The sequence below is a fragment of the Callithrix jacchus genome, chromosome 15 (assembly GCF_049354715.1).
Source record: "Callithrix jacchus isolate 240 chromosome 15, calJac240_pri, whole genome shotgun sequence".
In the NCBI taxonomy this organism is placed as follows: domain Eukaryota; kingdom Metazoa; phylum Chordata; class Mammalia; order Primates; family Cebidae; genus Callithrix; species Callithrix jacchus.
This window is the reverse complement of record NC_133516.1, coordinates 86,278,114-86,302,845: the sequence shown is the minus strand read 5'-3', so window position 1 is coordinate 86,302,845 and position 24,732 is coordinate 86,278,114. Positions and strand designations below refer to the sequence as shown.

The window sequence follows — 24,732 nt, the reverse complement described above, 5'->3', positions numbered from 1 at the left end:
AGTTTTGTTCCTATAACATCTAAGTGACACTGTATCTATTCCTGTTGAATACTAAGGCAGATATATCTTTTCTTTTCTATCCTGAAAACTGAGAGCAGAAAAAGGCTTTGTATCTATCTATACCTAGTACAGACCTAATTTTTCCTCTTTTTTGAGAGAGTCTAGCTCTGTCACCCAGGCCAGAGTGCAGCGGCACCATCTTGGCTCACTGCAACCTCTACCTCATGGGTTCAGTGATTCTTCTGCTTCAGCCTCATGAGTAGCTGGGACTACAGGCACCCACCGCCACACCAAGCTAAGTTTTGTATTTTCATTAGAGAAGGGATTTCACCATGTTGGCCATGCTGGTCTTGAACTCCTGACCTTAGTTATCTGTGGGCCTCCACCTCCAAAAATGCTAGAATTACAGGCGTGAGTCACTGCACCCAACCCAGACCCATTTTTTTTCAAAGTAGATAACCAAAAGACCATATTTGGTATATCTTTTGAAAAACGGCATTAGCAGGGATGAAGTACTAAAAATTTCAGCATCAGATTATAAGGACTGATTTAAGGATAAACTAACGTATTTCAGCTTTCATGAACCATTGCTCTCTTCTGAAACAGAGCAGTTAAAAATAAATAAATTGGACCAGGCATAGTGGCTCTATGCCATCGGTAAGGTGGGTAGATCACTTGAGGTCAGAAGTTCAAGACCAGCCTAGTCAACATGGCGAAACCCTGTCTCTACTAAAAAAAATACAAAAATATTATCCGAGTGTGGTGGCTTGCATCTGTAATCCCAGCTACTCAGGAGGCTGAGGCAAGAAAATCACTTAAACCCTGGAAGCAGAGGTCGCAGTGAATACAGGTTGTGCCACTGTACACCAGTCAGGGCAACAGAGAGACACTCTGCCTTAATAAATTGGCAAAGATGCCAAAACAATTCAACAGAGAAAAGATAGTCTTTTCAACAAGTGGTGCTGGAATAATTAGATCTCCACATTGAAAAACATATAAATTTAGAACCTACCTCATAGCATATGTAGAAATTGATAAAAAATAGATCAAAGACCCAAATGTAAGAACTAAAACTATAAAATTTGATAAATCGAACTTCATCAAAATGCAAAAATTTTAGAGAAAAAGGTAAGAATAACTCTTTGTAATTTGAGGCTAGGCAAAAAGTTCTTAGCTACAATGCCAAAAGCAGCATTATAAAAGAAACCTTGATAAATCGAACTTCATCAAAATGCAAAACTTTTACACTTTAAAAGAAAATGAAAAGATAAGCTATATCCTGAAAAATAAATGGCATATACAGAATATATAAAGAATTCTCAAAATTCGATAAGGGACAAAATTCTCAATAAAAAATAAGGCAATGTATAATAACACATGACCAAAGAAGAGATATGAATGGCTGATAAGCACAAGAATAAATGCAGCACCACATTAGGTATTTGATAAGTAAATATTAAAACTACAATGAAACATCACTACACAGCCACTTGAATGGCTATACCCAGAAGACAGACGACCATAGGTGTTGACAAGGATATGAGCAAACTGGAACGGTCGTACACTGATGGTGGGAATGTAAAATGGTGTGGCTACTCTGGAAAACAATATAGCAGTTTCTCAGAAAGTTAGAAGATTTGCCATACAATCCAGTAATTCCAATCCTCAGTACCTATGGAAGAGAAATGAAAATATATGTTCCCTCAAAGAATTGACCACAATGCCCCAGAAACATTCCTCATAACAGCGCCAAAGTGGATGTAATCCATATGTCCATTACCTGTTGAATGGTTAAACAGAATACGGCCTATGTACACAAGGAACACTATTTAGTCATTCGAAGTGAGCAAACTAGTAAGTCATGCTACAATACACATGAATCTCAAAAACTAAGTAAAAGAACCCAGTTGCAAAAGACTTCTTAGTGTATGATTCTATTTAGATGAAATGTCTAGGAAAAGCAAATTACCTCTTTTATCTGTGATAACTGTATTTCCTTTTGCTGGACATTTCATCTAAATAGAATCACATGCTACCTCTTTATACCTGTATCCACATCCATAGATTCAAATAACCTCAGACAAAAAAATATCAACACAACAATAAAAATAATGCAAATAAAAGCAATATACTCTAACAATTATTTATGTAACATTTACATTGTGTTAGGTATTATAAATAATCTGGAGATGATTTAAAGTATATCAAGCCTATGTGTAGGTTATAAGCAAATATTATCCTATTTTTTAGAAGGGACTTGAGCATCCATAGATTTTGGTATCAAAAGGACATCCTGGAACCAACCCACCAGGATACCAAGGAACAACTATATATAGAAATAGAAACAGAAAGTAAGTTGGAGGTTGCCCAGGGTCTGGGGTACAAATGGGGAAAACGTGGGCATGAAAAAGATATTGGTAATGATGAAAATCTTCTAAAACTAGATTGTGATGATGGCTGCAAAACTTTGTACATTACTAATAATCATTGAAATAAATACTTTACATAAGTGAATTTTATTATATATAAGTTATACCTCATTAAAACCGCTAAAAATAAATAGTGGTGCTAAGCTTATATAAGCAGATTTTAGGTCTCTGCTGCAATATTACCCCTTCAGAAAGGTCTTACTTGGATGCTTTCTCCAAAATATCCTTTTCATAGTTTTATTATAATACGTTGATTTTCCATTTTAGTATTTACCACAAGCTGTAACTATCTTATTTATGTATTGACATACTTATTTACTGCCTTCCTCTTCAATCAGAATGTAAGCCCCATGGGAGTAGTTAGTTTATTTCTCTTATTTACTACTTTAATTCTCACAATTTTGCACAGGGCCTGGCACAAAGACATGTTTAAGAGCCATTTGTCAAATGCATAAACAAACAAATTAATGGATGACTAGACAAATGGCTGAGTAAACAGATGAGCCAGATTTGATAAGCAAATAAATTCCATGTATCTTTAGGAGACACAGAATAAAATCTTTCATTTTAAGACGGGGGGAAAAACTGCAGCAGAAGGAAAATGGTATTTCCTCATGATCAAGAGAGTGGAATTCCTTTCCCAGATCAAGCTTCTGAGACTTTTATTCCCAAAGAGGACAGGATGCCAGAACTGAGCACAGCCAACATCCACCTCTCTTTTTCTTTAACCAACCCATTAACAAAGTTCTTTTCTCTAGGGTCTAGATCCAATTAAGAGCAAGGGCGGCAGATAGGAGAACACTGAGTAAAGCAATGTTAAAGACGTTTGCACACATTCCTCTGGGGGTTAGAGAAAGCTTTATTGGCATTCCTACCCCTCCTCCTCTTTATTCCCCTCCATTCCCCACCTCCTAAACTCTTTTGCAGAAGGCATCAGGACAAAGAAGCACCCAGCATTCAGCTCAGGAACAGAAAATAAATACACTGGGAATACTCCAATATTCAGTCCCTGACTGAATACAAAGCAGTGATTCAGCAGAGAAGCCGCAACCTCAATGGGAATAGAGAGCAAGTACTGAACATAGCACCAGAAACATGAGAGAAAGACTGAGAGAGAGAGAAACATCTTAATGTTCTCACTGTGCTTTCCTCCTGTGATGTCTCCCATAGTAACAGTTTAAATGCAGGAGTAAGTGAAAAGGGAAGAGGAAATAGATTGATAATGTTACTGCACAAAGGGAAGAAGAACACAGCAAGATGAAAAAGAAAGTATCAGTTAAAAAAGAAAGTTAAGAATGAACCAGAGTCTAAAACAAGTGATGGAAACAAAATTTAAAGAGGAAATAGAGAAAGGAAAAATAAGCAATGTCCTTTATTGGTTAGTTCAGAATGAGTCAGGAGTGTGTTTCATTCATGTCCCGTGGCCCTTTGACTTCAATTATCTTGTTAAAAAGTCCGAGCTTTATTTCCAGTGTGTGTAGTGGGAATAATGTGCATGTCCTCCTTTCCTCTTTTACTAGGGTCTGGTGAGGACTAATTAGGCAATGTATGTGACATGTCTTTAGAAGTTTAGAGTGCTAGATAAACAGAATGCTTTTTTGAAGTGGCTGTACATTGTTGGTACTGAATAAACATTAAATCACACTCAAGTTTTGAGGCTGAGCAAGAGAGAGCAGTTTATAGTTCATTGGGGAAAGATTAAAATTTCATTCCAGCATTTCTAAGCTAGTGACAAAACACAACCAATTTTCCATAGTCCTACCTTCTCCAAGGGACAGTTATTGATGGGAAAAAAATCAGAAGAAGCTCTTACTAATAAAAGGCTGAATGTTTTATAATCAATTGAGGGTCACAGGACAAAACAGAATATGGCAGTACATGGATAAAAAGTAGAATCCAGATAGATATGAGGCAGAAATTATAAAGAATATTTCTAGGTCTTACATAGAGACTTAGTCTTACACAGAACAGAGAACACAGTGTGGATCAAATACCACGTTATTTACCCAATAAATTCTGCAGAACCTAGTAGTGAAATGCAGCATTGAGAGTCCTGAAATGCCAGGCTTCCCATTTCCTCTGATCGATGGAGCTCTGTATGCAGCAAATGAGGCTGGGTGCCAGGTTTATACTCTACATATTAGGAAAACTTTGGAGAGTGTGCCATTTTATTATAATTTCATTTCTTCTGTATGCAGATTTCCATTTTTCTTCCCTTTCAACTAGATTAAATACTGTAAATTACAGCTTTATTGATAGGAAAGGAGGTATCTCCATTACTCTTAAAAAGGCCATCTCCAAGAGGCCAACTTCACTAGAAATTGAAGAAAGAAAAAAAAGAGAGTGGATTTCGCCAAGCCAAATAAATTATCATCTGTGCAGGGACTGAGCATTTAGACCTGATGGTACCTCTAGATGTCTAAGTCATAAAGAATTTGATAAGTCATCAACTCAGGAAATGCAAGTATCACCCCAAATTAGCAAGAAAGTAAGTTTAAAAGAATTGCTCACCTTTGATATTTTCATTGACCCTTCATGTTTCACCATCTCCTATTTACTTATGACAAGGGAAAAATAGATCCTCTACTGTCAACCTTTCCCTTTGACCATGTGTAACCCATAGAATGAGGCACAGCAACAAATATACTTCATTCTTTACCTCCCATTAAAAGAATTTATTGAGCACCTACCACCTGTTCAACTCTGGCCTAGGCAATATGTAGAACATGGAAGATAAGGTTTAGTGGAAATCGTACTGATGCAAATATGGCTCTCTAACAACTAGCTGTTTGATCATAGGAAAGACATTTATTTTTCCTGGAGTTTTATCTCCTCTTTTTTAAAATGCAGAGAATGTGATATACTTGGGTGAGTATGTCAATACAAATATTGATTGAAATGTTACTCAGACCAAGTTATTCCTGTAATCTCTCATCTTCTCTGATTTAGGGAGCTTACCATCTGGTTGAAGATGCACAGCTAAAATGCAAAATACTATCAGCAAACATAAGCATAAAATTGATATTACCTATGATAAAAAATAAATAAAGCAGAGGAGAAAACAGTACATTGAAGATAAAAAAAAATGGTTTTTTTAGAGGAGGATGGTCTTAAAATGAGGAAAATTTAGGTAAATAGAGAGAAAAAAATACATCCTAAAGGAAAATAAAACATTAATACACACAAAAGGAAAGATGGACATGGTCTATCAGGCAATGTTCCTGACAAAAAGAGAGGGTGAGTATGAGCTAGACATACCTCAAGACCTGATGGTGCCCTGAAATTAAGGCTGATGTGACAAAAACTGGAGGCCAACTTTAGTTTACTGAACAAAAACAGAAAAGAAAAAGAAACAGATAAAAAGTTACGTTTAAAGAACAATGTAAACAGTAGTGGAAATCTAAAAGGCTAGACTCTAAACTCATCTCATCCACTGTTATCCCCAGTACTCAACTAAGTGCCTCAACACATGAAAAGACTGAAGTCGGCAATACAGTCATGCACTGATGAGGATTTGGAATAGAATGATAGCAGTGGGAATAAAAAAGCACCATTATTTAGAGACAGCTCATTAAATTTACCAAGTGTAAAGAAAAATAAAGGCGAAATAATTAATAATAAAACCCTAACAGCATTGCAGCACAATTAGGAAACCAAATCTGAACAGTCAGTACAGCATCTGTGGCTGCCTGCATCTTCTCCCTTTGTCCTGAACCCTGGGGCCATCATCTCACCATATTTCCTAACTCTGTAATAACATAGTGCTGTCAACAGCATAGAGAGGTTATACGTAACAGTAAAGAATTATAAGCTAAAGTTGTCTATAGTATGGGGATGTAATTATTATTAATAATACTAATCTGCCTCAAGGTAAAAAAAAGATGTCTGCCAAGAAACTTGACAACAAAAATCTCCTGGGGTTTCTCTGGTAGCATATAACCTGAGATAGATTTACTCTGTTTATTGTGTCCTCACTTCTTTATTGAAATGCCTGCATTTCTATTCCTTCTCACTCTCTATTCATTTGTTCATTCATTTATTCACTCATTCATTTAAGTGTCACTGCAATCCTCAAGACTCAGCTCTTTCATTAAACATGTCCATACAAACATATTAGCTCACAGCATTTTCTGAATAGTCATCAAAGCCACAATTAGGAAAATACTGTTTTTATCATTACTTAATTCTTTATTTGTATAAGTTTCTTGAGGGACTAGAACGTGCATGGATCCAGATTTTTGCAGGGCCTGAAATTTCTACAGTGTGAAGTCTTTCTTTAAAAAAAAAAAAACGAATATAAAATGATAAATTAAACATAAGAGACATTTAGAGATAAAGCTTTGGAATGGCCCATGCAAGTAAGGAGCTCCAGAGCTAAGCTTCCCTGTAAATCTACTTCTGTTGAACATTTATTTAATCCTCACAGAATTTCCAGCAGAGGTGTATGCATACTAACTACCCATGTTACACTTTCTCTCGGCAATTTCATCAAACTCACAGTTTAAACTATGCTCTCATAGGAAAATAGTTGATGTTCCCATGTAACTCAAAGCTGCTTCGTAATCAGGTTCTCAGAGTCACTTGTCAATGGGCTCTACCTGAATACCTGATAGTCTTTCAAACTTAATTTAGTCAATGAAATCAATCTTACTTTGAAAATCTACGATTTCATTCTATATGCCTTTCTGTATTTGTTCTCCATTTTTGCCATGTAGGTATTTCCATTTGTGCTCTACCTTATTTACTTAGGACTGTCCCTCTTTCTACCTTCCTGCCAACCTTCTGATGTCCATTTTCTACCTATATTTTAACTGGACATATCATTACCTGGTCTAGAATGGTCTGCAAACTTTTTTATTAAGAAGATCTTTTGTCATCAAACCAATTTGCTTAACTCTTTGTAACTAAGGAAATGTCCAGTTTTTTAAAAAACCTACCACATATTCAGACAAAAAAAAATGCATTTTTCATTATAAAAGAGGCTACATAGACTCAAAAAAAGAGTAATTCATTTATGTTTGAGATATGCAATATCTACATTTAATGCTTAGGGTATATATGGAAGTTTGGAACTTTTGTACTAATCCTAGAGCTCCCGAACTGGCTGCCTAAGGCTTTTCTCTTGGGACTAAAATTGAATGACAGCGATACTTTATTTTCAAGGAACCAACTCTGACATATTTAGGACTTTATTAGATAATTATTAGGATCTCTTGTCATTATCTTTTCACAAGTCTCATTTTTATTTTAATATCCATAGATTTTCCACTGGAAAATTGTGACATTCTTGGGAATATTGTCAGTTTTACACACATAACTAATTTTGGGATGGAGGTGTTAGTGTTATTTACTGAAATCCTGATACCTGATCCTTCTCTAACCTGCTGGTTCTTAAACTCTCTCTTTTCACTCTTTTTTTTTTTATAAGTCCTCGATTTTGTTTGTTTGGGCTTTCTGAGCTATTTCAAAACTGTTACCCAAAATGTTATATTATATATTTAACAGTAGCATGGCTCCACAGTCAAAGCTGTGCATAAATGCTTCTTTCACTGTAAATACTGCTAAGGCAATGATGAGGTAATTAGCTAAGTACATGTCAGCTCTACAGGAAAGAGACTGGTTTCATACTCTGATAATTGCTGTTTGTAAGTTTTAACAGTTGTACTTTTAGGTAAATTAAAGCCACTTTGCAAAAAGAGATAAAATAATGAACCACACATACAAATACTAAGGAAGCAAAATACTAGTGTTGGTGAAAGAGATTGGGTTCAGCAAGAGGTGGAGATATATTTAGTAAAATAATTGATGGATGACCTCCATTTGTAGGTTGAACTCATATTTTGTGGGAGAAAAGGTTTTTATTATTATTATTATTATTATTATTATTATAAGATCAGAAAACCAGAAATGCAAATTATTTTTCTTCATTATTGCTGATGAGGGTACTTGATATGAAAAGTAAAGAAGTAAACAAAGCATTCCTTAATTTAGAAATAACAGATTTACTTACAGGCAAAAAATGTCTATGTATTACCACTGCTACCGAATTCTACTGGACATCATCTCTGATGATACTGTGGGAATCAGTAGAGGGAAGGATTACATCAAATATCTAGGGAGATGACTGAGTGCTGGCAGGGTTCAGAGGGAGACAGGATTGCACAGGTTCAAGGCCTTGGAATAACAGGCCTTGGAGTAGGAAGAGAGCCAATATGAAGCATGGATTTGCAGGCGGCATCATGTTTTACTCTTTTGAGGAGTAAACAATTGGAACCATATTGACAAAAAAAGTAACACAGGGTAAAGATTTCATGGTTAACATAAGAAACCCTGTTTTCATAATTTCCTAATTCAGATGGTAGCAAGATGTTTAGTTCGAGAGGTGACATATATTGGGAATTAAAACCGTATGTAGCCTTCAGGCAAAATTACATCAACATGTGTGCCAGAGCAACAGAGGGAATTAGAAGACTTAAGACATGAGGTCGGCATATCACCTGATTAATCTTATACATTTCTATGAAGCTGGCTGATGTTAAAAGTAACTTTCTAAGTCCAGATTTGTCTTGATATTTCTCTATCTAGAAAGATGAAAGGCCTAAATAGATCTTCAGTCTTAATGATATACAGTCCTCTCTCTTGACATGTTTGCAAATTCTCCAGTGGAAAGAAAATAATAGAGGCATGAATATTAAACACATTGAAATTATTAGAGAACATATTTCTAAATGAAATTCTTCATAAGCAAAGTAATAATAGAATTTCATAAAAAAACACATCCAAAATAAAGTGGAAATTTAGAATATCACATCACGATAAAATAAAAGTACTACCAGAGACCTGAGAAATAACCCATTTCAATCTTCTATTACATAAAGATGTTTTAATTTTTGTTTTTCTTTTAATAATATTTCATAATAGAAGTCTGCTTAAATACTAAAATGGATAAAAATGTAGTTCCTTAAAAGGAAAGCCATTCCATTTGGCAGAAGAGAAACTGACATTTACAGAATAAATACACCTATATCCAAAGATATGCCTAAATATAATTGTAGATACTTCTAATTCCTTCTTATAATAACCTTCTCAGGTGAGAGGATAAATATCATCATTATAATTTTTAATTTATAAATAAAGAACTAGAAGCCTAGTAGGCAGAAACAATTTACTAATGCTTGCAGGGTTGGTAATTGATAGGGGATACGTGGAGCTAGTTATCCTGGCCCAGAAGCTGTGTTATTTCTGCTATGCCATTTGAACAGTCATTTTCATGTCATTTAACCTGATTTGGTTATTTAATTAAATCTTGTCCTATTTAAATTATAAACTATCATTTTTTTCATGCTTTTCTTTTTTTTGAATGAGATTCAGCATAACAAATACATGTAAATAACACTTTTTAACAGAACTATAATTTTCTTGCCTATAGTTCTCATCCATATTTACCTTATAATTCCATCAACAAACACCTCAGGTTTTCCCTTATCTTTCTCTCATACACATGATTAAAAGTTTGCTTCCTATGGTTTTATCCAAGTGTCAATCCTAACCTGAGATAGAATGAGTGTGACCTCTACCTCTATCGATCAGTATTTCTTTGGCATAATTGTTATCTAGCTCATTTTTGACCCATAATCTATTCCTAAGTCTATTAGAAGCCTGTTGAAGTACGGACACTCAAAGTAAATGGGATTTCCTTGATCCAACAGCCTGGAATTACATTTGCTCATTTAAAAAAAAAAAAAAAAAAAAAAAAACTATTTGCCATGCTATAGTTTGTTCCCAGGGAACACATGTTGGCTTCTAGTGATCACTGCTTTCTTTCCAAAATCTATTTAACACTACATTTTAGCATGTAGGCTTTTGGTGGGTAGAGTGATTTGTTTTTCCTCTTGTAGTTATTATTAGAACAATATTTTATGTCACCATTATGAAACTGTTTCCGTTTTCTACAGATTTTCTAATGTTAATAATAGCGTTTGTCAAATTAAGCTCTCAAGTTATTTTAGTGCCCTGGATATAATGTATATCGGTCTCACAGCTGAACTTGTTTATATTATTCTAATCACGTCTTCATATGTCATGGATTTTAAAAACTGCAAAGGGTATAATAACATAATTTTGAGAATTTCACTTGCTAAACAAATAGAAATTTAATTAAAATTCTTATTCTCTTCCAGTGGACATTCCACCATCTTCATCAAGCATGCTCGTTAACAAATCAATACATTTCTTTGTGACTTTGAAAGAAAACAGAAATTTAGGATGGACTTGGAATCACAAATTCAAAGAGTTACAAATTCTGTTTAAAAAAGTAGTTATTTCTCCTTTAGCTAAGACCACATTAATTTTTGTACTATAATAATTAATAGAAAAAGAAAGTGTTAGATTTTCTTTCCCTTTTTATGAACTATATGGTAGTCAAGATCTAATCGAAACAAAAAACATTAACTTCCCTTATAATCTTAGCATCTTGCATGATTAATTAAAAACAAAACACATTAATCAAAACAAATTAAGATAGCCATTGTGTGATGCTTCTTATATATTGTATCTGTTTACATGCTTGATATTCTAAAAAATTTGGTTTTCTGCATAATTGATGTATCAAATTAATTAGGTTCCTATTAAAGTGTGACGTGATCCAAGTTCAAAGTACTATTTATGTCCATATTTTCTGTATGTAAATTTTATGTACATATAAAAAGCACATTTATGCTTTTACTTTTTATATGTAGTTATAATTATATACAAAAAAATTAAGATCTTGCATTCAATACAGTCACATTATATAGATTAAGTGTATTCTGATACACATTAATTATACTTCATAACAGATCCTGTACAAATATACACTCTTATTTTTAGAAGAATTAGATTTTGAGTTCCATTTTATTTTTATGCAAGGATTGAGGTATTAATGTAAACATATTTTTTAAGTTTTCTATATCATAACATTTATAATTTAGGAGTTTTTTTATAAATTGTGTGTATCATCATTCCACTTATAGCTTCTTGCATTTCTTCTTCTTGGGAATTCAGCTTTATTCAACATAAAACTATTTCACCAGACCAACATCTTTGCTTACAAGACAAGTAGGAGTTGGAACAATGGAAGCTAATTCCCAAGTTTACACAGTTAATGGTTTTTGCAGAACTAAAGACTAATTTTTTTGAAGCCCAATCTAGAGGCTTATCCAATCAAGTAATTCCTTGTAGACTTTAAGTCGTTTATTGTTGTGGTGATGATCAGTGCATCATATTAATGCCAAAAGAGATAGAACAGAGGTCAGAGAGACAAAGAAAAAATCCATTCTTCAGCTAAGTTAATGATTCAGCAATATAGACTGCTGATCTTTAGATATGCTTATACAATTACATCACAAACATGTATAAGGTGACAGCAATCTTTAATTATCTCAAAACAAACACCAGCTACAAACTGGCAACCATATGTGGCTTATGTCTCATAAAATGAACAGCTCTGATACACATATGCTAGAGTGAGGTATGTGTAATGATACAAAACAATCAGAAGTCAGAAAACCAACTATGTTTCCCAGTCCATGTTTTCACATGTAGATACTTGCTATTCATGACTATCAGGCTACATCACTTTCTTTTTTAAAATATTTTGTTTCTAGTAGAATAGGGTGGGAAATAGTAGCATAACTAAAGTACAGCCACAGAAAGGACAGAATTTTAGACAAATTATAGAGATTCAATAGAAATGCATCATCAGCAATTATAATAGCATAAACAGTAATGCCTTCTTGTATAGAAAGCTAGGTTGCATTTTTCCTCAGGGTTATTGGTTTCCCTATGATCTCACATAATGATACCCTTGTGCATTAGGGAAACATACACAGAAGGAAATTTGGGATTAATACAAATTCCACTGCACATTCAAGTTTTAATTTTCCAGGAATGAGTAATGAGCTTCAAGATGCAATGCCCAGGTAACGATCACTATTAGTATGAGTAACCACTTTTAGTCAAATAAATGTAAGTGATATGCATATTGCCTCATTTCAAAAGAAACTAGAATGGATCAGTGGAGATGAATATACCTGTTACACGGAATCCTATTTAAGTAGCTCCCAAATCCCCAATTTAATCCCTGAAAATTCAGTTACCTCTACTCAGAGAAAGTCTCCTAGTACTCTAGGAAGGGAGACTCCTTCTCAGAGCTACCCAGGATACTGACCTCTTCACAGATATCTCACTTAGGGCCATTGAGTGACTCCATGTTCTGTCAGAAACTACTATTTTATCTAAGAAAAGGGCATGCTTTGTCGAGGTCCCTGTCTCTAACTCTGAAGCTTTGGGATCCTTCCCAAAATACCCCCATTTGCCCTTTTTGTTTTCTAAAAAAGAATTCCAAAAAGGAATAACTGCAATAGGAACTACTAAAGGTATTTCTAACAAAACCTCTGTATCCTATCAATAATCAGATAATTATCTAGCTCTGATTTTCTGGCTAGACCCTCTTAAACCCTACATCCACAATTACTCCAGTGATAGCCGACTTCACCAAAATGTCTTCCTTCAGTCTGATCTTCTTCTAATGTGATTCCTCATTTATAAATCAACTTCAGTCAGCTTGATTTATAGTACAACCATCTTTCTCTGTTCAATTCAGTAGGCAAATATTTATTTGAGCATCCATGGGTACTGAGCTAAACTCTGGGATGAAAAGGTAAAGTAAATGAGATGCCTATATTTGAGGCAAGACACAAGTAAACAAGACGTTTTAAAGACATGTAGTAAATACAAAGTTTAAGGTATTCGGAGAGGCTATCAGTGATAATAAACAAGATACTTAGCTCAGTTTGGGAGAATTAGGGAAGATGTCCCGAATGAGACAGCACCAGAACTGAGCCTGAAGCCTTGAAAGAGAAGCAAAGAGGTAACCTAGTAAAAATGTTTGATGGAGAGAGGGGGAGAGGGAGAAGGAGGTTCCAAACAGAGAGAGTGTCAAGAACAAAGGTGAGCACCAGAACGGATGTGCACATGCTCACATGCTCATGAACAGAGACTGTAAGTGCTTCTGAATTAAAGAAGGCAATGAGATAACAGGTCACAGAGAGTTTTTCAAGCATAGGGGCTTTGACTTTTTTGTTTGTTTGTTTGAGATGGACTCTGGCTCTGTCGCCAGGCTGGAGTGCAGTGGCATGATCTCCGCTCACTGCAACCTTTGCCTCCTGGGTTCAAGCGATTCTCCTGCCTTGGCCTCCCGAGTAGCTAGGACCACAGGTATGTGCCACCATGCCCAGCTAATTTTTGTATTTTTAGTAGAGATGGGGTTTCACCATGTTGTCCAGGATGGTCTCGATGTCTTGGCCTTGTGATCCGCCCGCCTCAGCCTCCCAAAGTTCTGGGATTACAAGTGTGAGCCACTGTGCCTGGCTAGGACTTTGAATTCATGCTGTGGATATTCTTTGAAGGATCAAGTGGCATTTTTAGAATAATACTGGAAAACAACAGGCCTTGCATAGGCCATCTCAGGTCCATTCTGCCAACTCCATGAAGTCTGGAAGTTCTAAGTAGACTGAAGATGTAATCTGGTAAACTTAACTAAGGCAGCAAGAAACACTAGTTCAGTTCTTACGTAATGTCAGATGTTTGTCTCCATTTTTTCCCCACAGAGCTAGACCAGGTTTTATGATCTGAGGTTATACACTAAGAGTTTTAAAAGGTGGAGCTCTGCACTCTGAGATTAACCTTCAAGTCATCCCTGGCTTACTATAGCTTTGACACAGAGCTTCAGCTCTAGGAACTGGATCCCTCTCTTTTACTCCTTAACCAAGTTACCCATTTTGGTAATGTGCTCAGGTCTAAGCCCCTAATTCCTGAAGATTCCGTTCAAGTCAGCTCTTACCCAAGTTCTCTGTTTGTTCTCAGAACTCCTGGGGCTTGCAATTGAGTCTTTACTACCAGATGACAACCTCCATGTCACCCCTGCCTGCTTCCCTGTGGGGCTAACTAAGGGATGCTGGCCTGTTATTTCTGCTTACTGTGCTTTGCCCTTCTCTTGAGAAAACCTTGTTGGATGTCTCTGGCTCCATGTCTTGCTTACTCAGAAAGCCTCAGGAAATCTTGTTCTGCATGCCACACCAGAAACCACTAGGCACCTGCAAGAGGGCTTTTTGCACAATGCCGTCACCACTCAGGAGCCAGAGCTGCATCTATACCCAGTTCCTCCCAATTGGCCACCATCAGCCCCATTGTTAGCCCAAAGTAACTTTTGTATATATTGGGCAAAAAAAAGTTCTGCCTGCTTCAAAGGATTTTAAATAATACATCTATAAGGACTACAATGAGTAGAGCTCCTATTTAGGCTGTTTAAAGAATGTCTACAGTCATTGTAATCAGGGTCCCTCTAACAGGGACAGGTGGTTGGAAATTTAACCAGGCAGAAGTTCATAAATAACAATAAGAAGGCAGCAGATTTAGAAACTCAGCTGGAGTAAGTGGAAGAAAGGGGTACATTCAGATAAGAAAACTGAGTAACAGGGAGAAGTACCAGAAACAAGAGGTAATTAATTTTCTTAAAATGATCCTGTGTTGTGAAGATGAAGGGATCTTTGAAGAGGTTCTACCAGGCACAACAGCTTTGGAATGATCTTTGACAAATCAAACAAAAACATAAAGTGGGGAAAGGACACTCTTTTCAACAAATGGTGCTGGGATAACTGGCTAGCCACATGTAGCAGAATGAAACTGGATCTTCATCTCTCATCTTATACAAAAATCAACTTAAGATGGATTAAGGACTTAAACCTAAGACCTGAAACTATAAAAATTCTAGAAGATAACATTGAAAACACCTTTCTAGACATTGGCTTAGGCAAGGATTTTAAGACCAAAAACGCAAAAGCAAATGCAATAAAAACAAAGATAAATATCTGGGACCTAATTAAACTAAAGGGCTTTGCATGGCAAAAGGAACAGTCAGCAGAGTAAACAGACAACCACAGACTGGGAGCACATCTTCACAGTCTTTACATCTGACATGGGACTAATATCCAGAATCTACAGACCTCAAAGAAATCAGTAAGAAAAAAACAAACAATTCCATTAAGAAATGGGCTAAGGACATGAATAGGCAGGCATACAAGTGGCCAACAAACATAGGAAAGAATGCTCAACATCACTAATGAAAATCAAAACTACAATGTGATGCCACCTTACTGCTACAAGAATGGCCATAGTCAGAATCAACACACAGTAGATGTTGGCATAGATGCTGTCAACAGAGAACGCTTCTATACTGCTGGTACAAATGTAAACTAGCACAGCCACTATGGAAAACAGTGTGGTGATTCCTTAAAGAACTGAAAGTAGAACTACCATTTGATCCAGCAATCCCACTACTGGGTATCTACCCAGAGGAAAAGAAGTCATTATTCAAAAAAGTTACTTGCACACACGTTTACAGCAGCACAATTTGCAACTGTAAGACCGTGGAACCACCACAACGGCCCATCAATCAACAAGTGGATAAAAAAGTTACATATATATATATATATATATATATATATATATATATATATATATGTAATGTATATCACACATACACTATGTAATACTATTCAGCCATAAAAAGGAATGAATTAACAGCATTTGCAATGACCTGGCAGAAATGTAAAACCAAATATTCTATGTCCTTACTGATATGTGGGAGCTAAGCTATGAGGATGCAAAGGTATAAGAATAATAAAATAGACTTTGGGGACTTGAGGGGAAGATTGGAAGGGGGCAAGCAATATAAGACAACAAATTCGGTACAGTGTATACTGTTTGGGTGATAAGTGCACTAGGATCTCACAAATTACCACTAAAGAACTTATTCATATAACCAAATACCACCTGTATCCCAATAACTTATGAAAAAATAATAATTAAAAAAACAATAAGCTAGAAGCTGCAAGTGGAGGAAGGAAAACCCATGTGGTACAGACAGATAGTAGACATGTGAAAGATGGGAAATTTCCTAGAACAAATCCTCCTTGACCAGCACTAACTGGATGATCCTCTACAGGTAAATGCAGATTTGACGTGCAGGGAGGAAAGAGAGGAATAAAAGGGGGAGGAAGGAGAGAGGAGAAGGGAGGACAGGAGGGAAGAAGGGAGAATTGGAGGGAGGAGGAGGGCAGAGAAGGGAAGGGGAGAGGAGAGGAGGAAGAGGAGAGAAAGGCATTTTTAAGCATACTGAGGTATAATAAAAATGGCATTTCATTAGATAAAATAAAAACTCAAAGGTAATCTCAGTGGTACTGTGAAATGAAAATTAAAATACATGAGTTCTAATTCTCAATTTATCACTCAAGTTTTTGGACAACCAACTAAATTTTTGTCTTCTCAGTTATATCACTTTAAAATGAAATGGCAGACGCCTAATCTCCAAGGCCTTTCCTACTCTAAATTTCTATGAGGTTTTCCTACAGTAATTAACAAAATCTGAAGTAAAGAGTTTTATTTTGTGAAGGTTAATCATACATTAACTGGAGATTAAGTTTTAACTACAGGTAACCACACACACGCACACCACACACACACACACACACACACACACACACACACAAGTCAACTTGCCCTGCACTCCTGATAAGAAACTCAATTATATCTTAAGATATTTTGACTTTAAAGGACTTGAAATGAAATAATAAAAACATCATAGTGCAAATGGCCAGGGTGTAGCATAGAAATAAGAAAAGGCTTGTTTTATTACATTTTAAAATGTTCTAAAAGTTGTATCCTACTGTAAATACAATGACAAGTCCTTTTAAAAGCTTATAGTTATACCATTATATAGTTTATAAAACACTTTGATACATACAATCTCATTTGACCTAAAAATAGCTGCGTAGTAGGCAAAAGCAGCTGCCAGTTATATTTATTTAATAGATTAGACTATTTCATGAGATTTAGAGGTTGGTCTTCTGACTACTTGTTGAACATTTTTAATTTATTATATCCTTCATGAAGGGTTTTTATGACACAAAGACTTGATTATAAGTTTCAACTAAAGAGAAATCACTATATAAAATTGAGATGAGTTATACAAATACCATTATTTTGCAAATCACATATTCATGCATGTAAGTGCATACAATTTAGCATGCTTCGATATGATAGCACAGAAGCCATTTCCCTTGTCTAAATATTGTCTCTTTTCTCCCTTAGTGATAGCATTAGAAGCAACAACAACAAACACAACTTACAACAGTTCTGTATATTGTCTAATCTAAATGAAAGACAGCACAGAATAATAAGATTTATGTTATTTCCATAGACTTCATGTAAATATGATCCATATTAAATAAAGTCGCCCCATTTTCCATGGCATCAGAATGATGAAATTGCACAATAAACAAATGGATTTATGGTGATCTATTTCCTCTCTCCTGTGGGAATTTGTTCATCTTTGGCTATTGACATATTTCTCAAACCATATAACATGATTCCAATTTTTTTTTTTAACTGATATCTATTTGGTGCTGCCCTGAAAATGATTTGTAAAAGAGATTCCTTACCCAGTCAGGCACTGCTTTTCACCTTTATGTGCATAGCAGAATCATTAAACAGAAAAGAAAAAAACCTGTGCCCAGTCCCTTCCCCAAACAAACTACATGAGAATTTCTGAAACCAGAGGACATGTGGCATCAGTATTTTTTAAAGGCTCCCCAGTTGATGGTACTGTACACCCATGGCTGTGAACTGCCTAATGCAGTGCCTCTCCAACGTCAATATGTTTGCGAATCACTTGGAAGTCTTGTTAAAATGTGGACTCTGATTTATTCCCTCCAGCATAGGTCCTGAGATTTTGTTCTTTTTTAACATGTAACTATGTGATACTCAAGATGCCCAATCTGTGGATCACACTTGTAGTAACCTGTAGTATCAGTATCACCTGAGAACTTGTGAGAAACGCAAATTCTCAGATTTACCAGGGAACTACTGACTCAAAAACTCTAGCAGTGGAGGCCAAGCAATCTGCTGTAGCAAGCCCTCCACATACTTTATATACACACGGAAATTTGAGAAACACTGGCATAGAAAGAAGAAGAAGAAAAGAATTCCCTGAAGTCTGAATAAGTGGCCGTATGCGATTAAAAAGCCGTTGATACTTTACATTTGTATAGCACTTCACAAGTCAACAAACATCCTACCTTACCTCTTGGTGAGCTTCTTAAAACAACCCTGTAGGGTAACTAAAATAGATAGTTGCAGCATTTTGTAAATGAAACTGAAGCTTAAAATATTAAAGAGACTTGCTTAAAGTTAGAGCATGCAAGTATAGATCCAAATTCAGAGCTCAGATCTTCTGAGTCATACAAACTAACAGGCAGGACACTAAGAGAAAAACAGGGCCAATGGCTATAAGCTGTAAGTTATGCTCTGGAGGAGGGGTATCTCTGAGTCTCAGATGATGACAGGGAGAGAGACAAGGATATTTAGGCAACCTCCTATCAGGTAAGTCACAGTCATTTGTATTTGGCACTCTCAAAGACCACAGTAAAATGCACTAATCCTTTTTGGCCTGAGTTTGCTGTTATGTGGAATCAGCTTTGAGAAACACAAGCATTTAACCCTTACCAAGTGACTTAACGGATGAGTCAGTCACTTTTGGTTTTTTCCATAATTCTACAAATACATCATTCTAGGTTAAACCACATAAAATAAAAGTCTCCTGTGTACTGTCTGTGTATATAGACACACTTATGTGTTCCATACTTACAGAAACACATGGTCACAATTTGCATCTTATGAGAATTGTCCACTGTGTTTCTCAGTTCATAAAGGGAAACAAAGGATATAGTTTACAGGTACATAAACATTCTTTAACAAAATGTGTATAATATGCTATTTTTTAGATGATGTATAGCATGATATACACCATTATTTACCAAGTATATTTGATAAAGGATTTATTGGCAATGCATGATCCTTAAAGTATCAGGGCTAACTGACAAATTTTGATTACATCTAGTGATTTAACTACAGAAAAAGAAAACTTCATGATGGTCACAAACTTACCCAGTAGGCCCATGCCCACAGTTTGTTTCAAATAGTGAATTGTAAGTCATAGAAAATCACATACTGTGACAAGAATTGGAGTGTTGACACTTTTTTCGTGAATATTGGCATTCCAGGTGACTTACAGAAAATAAATAGAAATTTGAATAAGATCTTTATATTTTACTATCAAATAATCACATCTTTTGTTTCTTCTTTTCCCCTCTTGGTGTAGAAACAAACAGGAAATTAAGGATCCCAAATCTGAAAAAAACTAAACAGTAACTATTCTTCATTTAGATATTCAGTTTCCTTGGGAATCTCTAATACTTATTAGGTACACCGACATTTAAATGGAAACAATGTTACTATCATTGAAAGTATATAATATCCTGTAAACATCAAATAGGGTCAGAATTGTGAGGTAAATAAAATTTCATTACCTTGAATTTATAATATTTAAAATCATAAGTGTGAAGTCCCTGTATTTTAACACATGCCCACTTCTTTTATATCCAGATACGCATTTATATGTACATTTTACAAAGTTGCCTTATGAACAGATATGTGATAATATAATGTATTTTGAAACTAGCATAGTTTTTTGTGGTCAAATATTTTATAATTATCTGTTTACATATCTGCTGCTCATATTAAAAATATGGTCTGTAGAACTATTAAAAATTAAACTTTAAAGATTGGCTTGAAATGCTTTTTCCACTATTCCTTGACTTATAAAAGAACTATTAATACATAGTCTCAACCTGCCATTATTAAGCAGAAGGTGAACCTCTATGGGTATGAGGGTAGAGAGTGGAAGAAACAGTGTTAGAAACTGGTCCCGAATTGAACTCTTACTCCTGTGGGAGCTGGTAATGAGACAGGTAGACTCTGTGTAGAAAAGCACCTCAGGGTGCTTCATGACTGAGGTCCTGTGAATAAGTGTGTCTCACTCTTCACTGTGCACACAGATATAAATGCAGATTCTGGTTATTCTATTTAGGGAGGAACTCCAAGGCTGCTGCTGCTGCCGCCACTACTCTGTGAATCACACTTTGATTCTTTGTCCCTGGGATAGAAGTTGGTATTGTGGTTTTCTTTAGTTCTTTATACAATTTCTTATACAGGTCTGTAATCTTCTCTAGAAAACAATTGAGTTAGGTATGTATACATGAGGCTATCTATCTTTCCCTCCAGTTTTTCACCATAATTATATAGTTTTTATTTTTTTCAAAATGATAGAAACTGCAGAGCAAGACCTCAAGACTAATGTGTACTCTCTTATCTGATGCATAATTACACTAAAGATCATAATTACAAAAAATGAGCATCGATCCTCAAAAAAACCACTTGTTTTGTAGGAAACTTAAGGCAGTGAAGGTACATGTTTTGGGGACAGTCAGCCAAACTTCTGTCACTGGATAACCAGAATTACAAACCTCCCTTGTCTCCTGTTGCCATCTCAGATTATTCGGGGCCACAGACTCACTAAGAGAATTTTTTTTTCTCCTAGCCATTTCACTTTCTCAGTGCCAGACATCTACTGTGGCTTCCAATGAATCAAGTTCTCCTTCCTTTCCTCCTCTGGAAGCTCATGCACCCAGTAAAATGTCACAAATAAAGTGAAAACATGCCTTTTCCAGTCTGGCCTTATAAACGGAAAGCAAGAGCACCATTCTTCACCGGGAAACTGACCCACAAAGCTTACTGGATTTAAAGAGATTGAGAAGAAGGTCAGCTAAGAAAACAAAGGGAATTCTCTCCATTGTTAATTCTGATGAAGCTCCACCAAGCCCCAAATAAACCCTTGTCCAAGGCAAGGAAATAAAAAAGAGGGCATGTAAGGTGAGGTCTGAGAAAGAAACGGTGTTTCATAGGTAACTTATTTGCATGCTCTGTTTGTCTATCTTTTCTTTACCAGAGAATAAGTGGTTCTGTGTTTATCTTTTCTCTCATAGTCCCTATTTCCATACTGTAATGTCTGCTAAAGTGTAATGCTTAAAACTCTGTTCCTATTGAACCATAGACAAACAAAAGCACATATGTATCTCATCCATAGATATGTATGCAGTGAGACTGCCTCTGTATGAAAGTATAAGCATATTTTTATTCTTCTGAATTAACATTCCTATACTTGCCTAACTCTTAGGTAACTATAGTTTCAGGTACAGGAGATGCTGACTTAGAAAGACCTTATAAAGCTCAAGCACACTTAGATAAAAAACAAACTTATACATTAAAGTTATTCACTTTTCTCATATTCAATCATATAACCAGTGAACAAAATTTCTAGGGATAGCATGAACTCATGTAGAGTGCTTTATCATTAAAGGGTTAATGATGTTAGGGAGTATGAATGTTAGCAGTTGAAATGGCATGCTTGTGTGTTTGCAAAAACATTTTCTGCACCATGTCCAAATCCCTTTGCAAACAGATAAATTACTCTATAAATCTTATTACTCCATGGGGATAAATCACACTTGCAGGTTTGTAAGGCTGAAGAGCTAGAAGGGAAAATCTGCTTTGGATAGTAAGATCTTTGGGATTCATAATCACCCAATGCTCAGGAAATGAAGAAAGGAGTGCTTACACATTAGCATTTTCTTACTTTTTACAATCTCGAGAAACACATACCCACACAATACACACACATATGCAATGCACGGCACACAACACACACTTCCCTCTCTAACAAGGCTAGAGCTCCCAAAGCAGGACACTGTGACAGCCAACCAAATTTATTTCTGAGAAAAGGAAAGAAAACTTTGCTGCTGCTGGCAGCTCTGCTAGAGAACTGCTCCCTGATGCCCCTGGGTTTATGCACTATCAGCTCCTTGCACACAGATTAGTGGTTTACTTTCTAGCATGTACTGTGGTTTTATTGCCACAACAAGCAATATTAGCTAGATAGACAGACTGACACTGGGTCATTTTATTTGGAAGAAATGAGATTTTAAAAGGTCTCCAAGGAGAGTGATTCTTTCTTTCTGTTAGAATCTGCCAGAAATTCAAGGAAAGCTAGGAAAAAGAACAAGGGGTAGGTACAGTTGGTCGAGAGGGAGAAGAGTGAAGAGAAATACAAAAATAACCTTGGAGTGTTTTGGAAATAAAAATATGACTAGGTCTCATTTGAGTATCTCTAGCTCACAGTACCTGATAGGGGTCAAACTCCCAAGGACTTGGGACTCTTCCTTTCCAAATTTCAATCTCAAATTATTTTAGAGTTTGACAGAGTTGCACAGAAAAAAAAGACTTTGAAGTCCATAATCAGTTTGAAATACCCATTTGATACCAGGCTAATTCTTTCCCAACCTCTGTGTTTACTCCAATTCTTAAATATCAGCAATTTGGCAAGTTCCTTTGCTTTCTACTCTTTGTATCTTGTGTTGATTTATATTCACATACCAGAAAGGCTCAGTAACCAACCAAAGTTCTAAGATTGATTTATTGCCCTCCATATCAATTAGAAGATCTTTACAGAAAGTCTTCTATCAGAAACCCTCACACACAGCCTTGATATGTGTGTGTGTGTGTTCGCCTGAAAGCACACACAAACACAGACACGGGAGAAACAGGAGAATGCAGCACCCTGTACTACTCTCTGAGAGCCATAATCCATCAACCTTTCTTTCAGAATTAAGGAATCCCAACAAAACTCTCCAGTGCAAAGCAACAGCAATTACAATAGCAAGAATACTGCCCAGAAGTCTCCAATGCCATGGGTGAAATCAAGCTTCCTTGATAAGACAAACAAGGTCCTAAGAACCGAACCACATTTAACCATCACCACTGCTCCCTGACAGGGACCAGGATCCCTTGAATTTTGTTAGCTCTCATGCCAACCAGTCAGTAAAACCGGGACACACACACACACACACACACACACCACAAGCCTGCATCATCAGGAGCTGGAGTTCAAGGAGATCAGGTACACACACACACACACACACACACACACACACACAGACGCGCGCAGCAGAAAAGTTGCCCAAAAGCCCTACCTGAGGATGGCTGTGTCCCCCTGCCTCACGGTGATGTTGTCCGTGCCTCGGTTAAAATCCACGCTGCGAACAGGCAGTCCTGTGGGAAGAAGGCAGAGCAATCTCAGTAGGACCAGAGGCAACTGTTTCCGATCTGGCTGAACTCTCCCGACCATGGTGGCCACTGCCGAGGTTCGGGTCCGTGGGGTGCTCTGGAGGGGCGCGCGCTGCTCGCGGGAGAGGCTTCACCAACACCGGGCTTTCATCCACAGCGAGCACAGAGCGGGCTTTGCCAGTTTGTGGTCCTTTCCACTTTGCCTCTCTCTTTCCCTCGCTCAGTCTCTTTTCCCTCTAAGACTTAACAAAGCCCTCACAACACCCAGGCAGAAGGGTGAAAAAGTAAAAGCAACACAATTTCAAAAGAGAGAGTACAAATGGCAAGCCCTCTGGAAGAGCTGAAGAGAAAGCCAGAGGAAGGGGTTCTTGTTTGGTCTCTCTGTGGCTGGACGCTCCTCTGCTAGTGTATGAGCTGAGCTCCTTCGCTCCGTAACCCACTTTCCCAGGCTGGCGGGCGGGCGAGGGAGCCGGCTCCAAGCCTGCCAGTGAGTGTACAGAAACAGCCACACAGCAGCAGCAGCAGCAGCAGAAGCAGCAGCAACCCAGAGCCTCTCTCCCCCGCCTCCCTTTCCTGTTTCTCCTTCCAGTCCCTGGCGCTCTCTCTGCTCAGCGCCTCCCCCCTTCTCCCCACCCCCCACCCCACACCCTGCTGGTTTTCAACAGCCCCTCCACGTCATCCCCTCCACCCTCCCCTGGACGTGGCCCCTCGCTTTGCACAACTGCCCCCTTCAGCAGCAGCCAGCCTCAATGAAAGCCTGATGCGCCTTTGGGTTGTCAGGACGACAGCTCCATCTGAGGCCTGGCTGATTCCCTTAAGAAGGAGGAATGGAGCTCAGAGGTACTGTTCAGGAGAGAGGGGAGAAAGAGAGGGACTTAAGCTAAATAAGAACAGAAGAGTCCGAGAAAGAAGAGGGAAGGGGTAAGGAAAGAAGAAAAAGGAGGTGGGAAGGAGAGTTGCAAATGGGGTGAGTGGGATAGAGAACAGGAAAGCACTGAGGTGGGGGGTGAGTGTGGGGAATGTCCTAAAAGATGGGATAAGGAAACTGAGAAGAAAGTTGACAGCGGAGCCTAAGATTAAAAGCCAAAGTTGATTTCAAACTAAACATTCTTGGCAACTGGCTTTGCACGTCCAAATCTTGTTCATTCTTTCTCTTCTGTACTTTCTGTTACAGGATTAAAATGGT

General features: G+C 37.0%; 1 protein-coding gene across 4 annotated transcripts in view; it reads right to left on the bottom strand.

Moving 5' to 3' along the window:
- LSAMP (limbic system associated membrane protein) overlaps positions 1-24,049 on the bottom strand; it is a 633,432-nt gene extending 609,383 nt beyond the window's left edge. For all 4 annotated transcript variants that reach the window (XM_003734914.5, XM_002758786.6, XM_008982408.5 and 1 more), the window contains exon 1: positions 23,453-24,049. In XM_003734914.5, coding sequence (XP_003734962.1) covers positions 23,453-23,607 — 155 coding nt within the window. In that variant the 5' untranslated portion in view covers positions 23,608-24,049. The remainder of the gene's footprint in view (positions 1-23,452) is intronic.
- Positions 24,050-24,732: the final 683 nt, after the last annotated feature.